General features: G+C 44.9%; 1 protein-coding gene across 1 annotated transcript in view; it reads right to left on the reverse strand.

The window, feature by feature from the left end:
* LOC140721365 (uncharacterized) overlaps window positions 1–3,858 on the reverse strand; it is a 310,112-nt gene extending 306,254 nt beyond the window's left edge. Inside the window, 2 exon segments of the mRNA XM_073036208.1 lie at window positions 3,199–3,203; window positions 3,625–3,858. Coding sequence (XP_072892309.1) covers window positions 3,199–3,203; window positions 3,625–3,719 — 100 coding nt within the window. The 5' untranslated portion in view covers window positions 3,720–3,858.
* Window positions 3,859–6,000: the final 2,142 nt, after the last annotated feature.

Raw genomic sequence — 6,000 nt, forward strand, 5'->3', positions numbered from 1 at the left:
GTTGTGAAGGGACCTGCCTCCACCACCACCTCGGGCAGTGTGTTCCAGGTTTCAACTACCCTCTAAGTGACAAATCTTCTCCACAGATCCCTCTAAACCTCTTCATCCTCTGTTTAAATCTATGCCCTCTGATCTGTGACTCCTCTGTCCCAGGATCGGGTCCGATATGGGCATCAGTGAGGCCTTTGATAAGGTTCAGCATGGTAAGTTGCTGTGGAAAGTCAGATCACACGGGATCCAGGGAGAGCTGGCTAAATGGATGCACAGTTGTCTTGATGGTAGGAAGCAGAGAGTGATGGTGGGAGGCTGTTTATTGGACTCGAGGCCCGGGCCTAGTGAGGTTCCCCAGGGTTACACCCCATTGCTCTCATTATTCATTGATATTTAATTATATTTGCATTTGCACAGTTTGTTGAATTCTATGCTCCACTTGATCTTTCATTGATCCTGTTACTATTCTATAGATTTGCTAAGTGTTCCTGTAGGAAAAACAATCTCAGGGTTGTATGTGGTGACATATATGTACTCTGATAATAACATTTACTTTGAACATCAACCATTATTGTCATCTAGATCAATAATTTGGTTAAGAATGTACAGGATATGGAGAGTAGGTTTGCAGCAAGTTCAATTACTTTTTCTGAAAGATTTTCAGTATAATCTCTCTGCTCTGTTTCCCTCTCTGCATTTGACCACCCGTCCCCTTACTGTCTTCCCTCTCTGCCCCGTCCTCCCTCTCACCCTGACATTGGGCATACGTTCAGGGTGAAAGTGAATTATTTTCGGGGAATTCTTCACTCGGAGGTTGGTGAGAGTGTGGAATGAGCTGCCAGTGGAAGTGTAGGATGTGGGTTCGATTTAGACACTAAGGAGGAATTTGGGTGAGGACGTGGGTGGGAGGTGTATGGAGGCTCTGGTGCAGATTGTTGGAACTAGGCAATAACAATAAAAACAGGTCGGCATTTACTAGAAGGGCCGAGCGGCCTGTTTCAGTGCTGCTGCTCTCTGTGACTCTAATAATATTCTGACTTGTAATTTCCACAGTCAGTACTTTGCTACTTATGACTGAACCCAGACATTTACCCAAACAAGAACTGAAAGACTCTTGGCTGGCTACAGAAAGTGTTTACAAGCTGTGATACTTGCCAAAGGGGGTGTTACTCAGTACTGACAATACAGGGCACACAAACTTTTGCTTCGGGCCCTTCTTCTTTGTTATTTTGACATTGTAAAAGATGGAACTAAAAATGTAATCTTGCTTAAAATATTAAAGAAATGTGTCATCTTTAACTTTATGCCTTTTGTAATCAGGTCATCTCTTACTCGCTTAGCTGTTCACAGGAACAGAAATTTTGACCAGGGGTGCCCAAACTTTTGCATGCCACTGTATATATCCTGTGCCTTCCAAATTGCTTCCAAAAATTCCAGCCATTGCTGCTCCATTTTTGTCCCTGCCCATGTTCTTTTTAAATCAATTTTGACCAATTTTTCTCTCATGCCTCTCTAATTCTCTTTATTCCACATCTGACTTTAGCTTCTCCTTCTCTAATGTCAGGGTGAATTTGATCAAATTAAGATCACTTGCCCCTAAGTGTTCTTTGGACTTTAGTGACCTAATTAATTCCGGTTCATTACAACAATCCAGAATATCTGATCCCCAAGTGGGCTCAACCACGAGCTGCTCGGAAAAAAAAGCATCTTGTAGGCATTCTAGGAATTCCTCCTCTTGAGACTAACACCATCCTGATTTTCCTAATCACCTGCATGACAATCCCCCATGACTATTGTAACATTGCCCGTATGGCACGTATTTTCTATTTCCCATTGAAATTTGTGGACCTCATTCTTACTACTGTTTGGAGGTCCCTATACAATTCCCATCAAGGATTTTTTTTGTACATTTGCTGTTCTTTGATTCTACCCACATATTCTACACCTTCCAACCCTATGCCACCTCTTTCTAATTATTTTATTTAATATTTTACCAACAGAGCCACACAACCCAATAGCAGCTTGATCTTTCAATAAATATGTAAGTATCTGGGAAACAAGAGGACCTGCAGATGCTAGAAATCTAGAGAACTACACACAAAGTGCTGGAGGAGCTCAGCATGTCAGGCAGCATCTATGGATGGGAATCAACATTTCAGGCCAAGACCCTTCACCGGGACTCTGGGTACCCACGTATCTGGAATATCAACAAGCAAAGAACATAGAAAGTAGTGCGGAATACGGAAAACCTTTGACAAAAGTTAGTTCAAGGCTTTAAAAAACCTACCAAATAGAGCTCAATAATTAGCAAATACCACACAGGCAATAAACATTTTCATCAATACCGACACTGAATTTTTTTTAATAAAAATATCTTGGTCCCATTTCAATCAGTAAAATTTAGAAAGATAAACAAGATCTTAAGAAAGCTTTAGAAAAGACTATTTCCACTCAAACCCACTGAGATTAACACGACCTTGGACAGAAGGAGGAAGAGAAATAACACACATGAGGAAAGATCACACAACAGTCAGATAAAACTTCTAAGTATATGATTTAATCAAAAATGAACTGGATTTAGCACTCCATGTGTGTATATGCAATCGTGATAAGAAATACAGACCAGAAAACTTAAATGAGAGACCAACTCAAAAAAATGAATCATCACTCTGGAAGGAAACATTAAACAGTGGAATGAGTATGACCCTCCATGGGAGACATTCCAACGATCTAAGAAGACGAGATGGTGACAAAATTATACGTTAATCAATACATTATTTCAGATAGGACAGTCCATAATAACCATCCGGATATAATATTACAGGATAAACAAGCAGGAACAACTCCCTCATTAGATAAAGCATTTCCCAATGCACACAAGTTCCTCGACCAGTGGAGCACCTCGCCATGGGTATAGTTTGTGTCATCAGTCAGACAAACAAAAGATTTTCTCTGTCAATCAGCTTCCGAATGTTACTACTCTGTCATTCGTTACCACGCCCTGCTGCTGTGATGGTTTCTCTGTAGCAGCAATGTTTAGGTTACGACCAGAGATAACAGGGTTTTGGAGTCTGGGACTATCCAATGACAGAAATGTTCTTTCTTGTGAGTCTGGAAGAGAGATTACCACGGGCTTTTCCCAGGGAGACATGAGAAGATGCAAATGGAGAGAGTGGGCACTTTTTCTTTTTTTTAAATTTTCTTTACTAATGCTATGGTCAAAGTAAGAATTATAAAGCTCAATCATTTAATCACATATTGTTTACTGCTTGTTATTTGAGCATACTAATTTGTAACGGGGACACCTCAAGCAGCATCCACCCAAACGAGATTTGTTAAGTTTGACTGGGCTGGGGTGGGGGTCTATCACCGCGTATATTAAGCTGCTAGCCGAAGCGAGAGTTACATAAGCTTAGATGACTGAGTGAATACGTCCCCACATTCACAGTAGGTGAACAGCCTCTCCCCAGTGTGAACTCAATGGTGCACATTTGGTTGATTTGGCTGAGAGAATCTTTTCCCAAAGTCCGAGCAGGTGATCGGCCTCTCCCCTGTGTGAACAACGCTGCTGTCTGTAGATGAGATGACTCAGTGAATCCCACACACGGAGCAGGTGAACGGCCCAGTATGAACTGGTGTGCCAATAGGTCGGATGACCGGGTGAATCCCTTCCCACAGTCTGAGCAGGTGAACGGCCTCTCTCCAGTGTGAACTCGCTGATGTGCCATTAGGTCGGATGACCGAGTGAATCCCTTCCCATAGTCGAACAGGTGAACCGCCTCTCTCCAGTGTGAACTCTCTGATGTACCTTCAGTTGAGATGACCGAGTGAATCCCTTCCCACAGTCTGAGCAGGTGAACGGCTGCTCCCCACTGTGAACTTGCTGGTGTGCCATTAGGATGGATGACTGAGTGAATCCCTTCCCACAGTCTAAGCAGGTGAACGGCCTCTCTCCGGTGTGAACTCTCTGATGTACCTTCAGTTTAAATGACTGAGTGAATCCCTTCCCACAGTCTGAGCATGTGAATGGCCTCTCCCCAGTGTGAACTCGCTGATGTACCTTCAGTTCAGATGACTGAGTGAATCCCTTTCCACAGTCTGAGCAGGTGAATGGCCTCTCCCCAGTGTGAATTCGCTGATGTACCTTCAGTTGGGATGAGCAAGTGAATCCCTTCCCACAGTCTGAGCAGATGAACGGCCGCTCCCCAGTGTGACCTCGCTGATGTACCTTCAGTTTGTATGAGAAAGTGAATCCCTTCCCACAATCTGAGCAGGTGAACGGCCTCTCCCCAGTGTGAACTCGCTGATGTACCTTCAGTAGGGATGAGCAAGTGAATCCCTTCCCACAGTCTGAGCAGGTGAATGGCCTCTCGCCAGTGTGAACTCGCTGATGTACCTTCAGTTCAGATGACTGATTGAATCCCTTCCCTCAGTTTGAGCAGGTGAACGGCCTCTCCCCAGTGTGAACTCTCTGATGTACCTTCAGCTCGGATGAGCAAGTGAATCCCTTCCCACAGTCTGAGCAGGTGAACGGCCTCTCTCCAGTGTGAACTCGCTGATGTCTCAGTAGGTGAGATGAGGAAGTGAATCCCTTCCCACAGTCTGAGCAAGTGAATGGCCTCTCTCCAGTGTGAACTGACTGGTGTCTCAGTAGGTGAGATGAGCAAGTGAATCCCTTCCCACACTCTGAGCAGGTGAATGGCCTCTCTCCAGTATGAACTGACTGGTGTGCCAGTAGGTCGGATGACTGAGTGAATCCCTTCCCACAGTCTGAGCAGGTGAACGGCCTCTCCCCAGTGTGAACTCGCTGATGTACCTTCAGTTGGGATGAGCAAATGAATCCCTTCCCACAGTCTGAGCAGATGAACGGCCTCTCTCCAGTGTGAACTGACTGGTGTCTCAGCAGGTGAGATGACCTAGTGAATCCCTTCCGACAGACTGAGCAGGTGAACGGCCGCTCCCTAGTGTGAACTCGCTGGTGAGCCATTAGGTCAGATGACCGAGTGAATCCTTCCCCAAAAATTCAGTCGATGACCAGCCTCTGCCTAGAGAGAACTGACCGGTGTGTCCACACGTGGTATGACCAACTGAATGCCTTCTCACCCACAGAACAGATGAATGGCTTTGCCCAGTGTGAACTTGCTGATGTACCTTCAGTTGAAATGACTGACTAAATCCACTCCCAGTGTCCCAGCAAATGACGGGCACACCAGTCGGTCAGATGATTGAGTGAATCCTTCCCCACAGTCTGAGCAGGAAGGATGATCGAGGGAATCCCTTGCTCCTCTCTTAAATATCTGGACAGAGACAGCAAAACTGGCATGTTGTGTTTGAGATTCCCGTAGACAAATTCCTTGTCATTTTTAACCTGTGAAAAGATTTACAAAATCCATCAATGGGTGAAGGACAACATTTCAAATGAAATGACTTGAGTTGTCAAGGTGTGATCTGACATCACAGTGAAGTTCAACTCAAGTTGGAGAGAGAAATAATCTTGTACCTTGGCACAGTGCTGGTATCTGGAATGACCATTTAATTCTCTGATGCTCTTCCCGTCTCTATAATAATAGGGCATTTCTGCCATCTCCAATCTGTAAACATCACCAAGCATCTCACATGGTGTGTACGCACCGGCTGTGTTGTGAAAAGAGCGCAGCAGCACCTCTTTCACCTCAGACAGTATTTAGAACTTTGGGATGGGGCCACTGAGGACTTTCTACAGGGACACAATTGAGAGCATTGTGACTGGCTGCATCACTGCCTGGTATGGGAACTGTACCTCCCTTAATCGCAGGAAACTGCAGAGAGTGGTGCAGATAGCCCAGCTCATCAGTAGATGTGAAACTCCCACTATTCAGTACATTTACACAGACAGGTGTGTAAAAAGGGCCCAAAGGATATCGGGGACCAAATTCGCCACAACCACAAACTGTTCCTGCTGCTACCATCAAGGAAATGGTACCACAGCAAAAGGACCAACAGGCTCCGGGACATCATCTTCCACCAAGC

The sequence above is a fragment of the Hemitrygon akajei genome, unplaced genomic scaffold, assembly GCF_048418815.1.
Source record: "Hemitrygon akajei unplaced genomic scaffold, sHemAka1.3 Scf000054, whole genome shotgun sequence".
NCBI lineage: Eukaryota > Metazoa > Chordata > Chondrichthyes > Myliobatiformes > Dasyatidae > Hemitrygon > Hemitrygon akajei.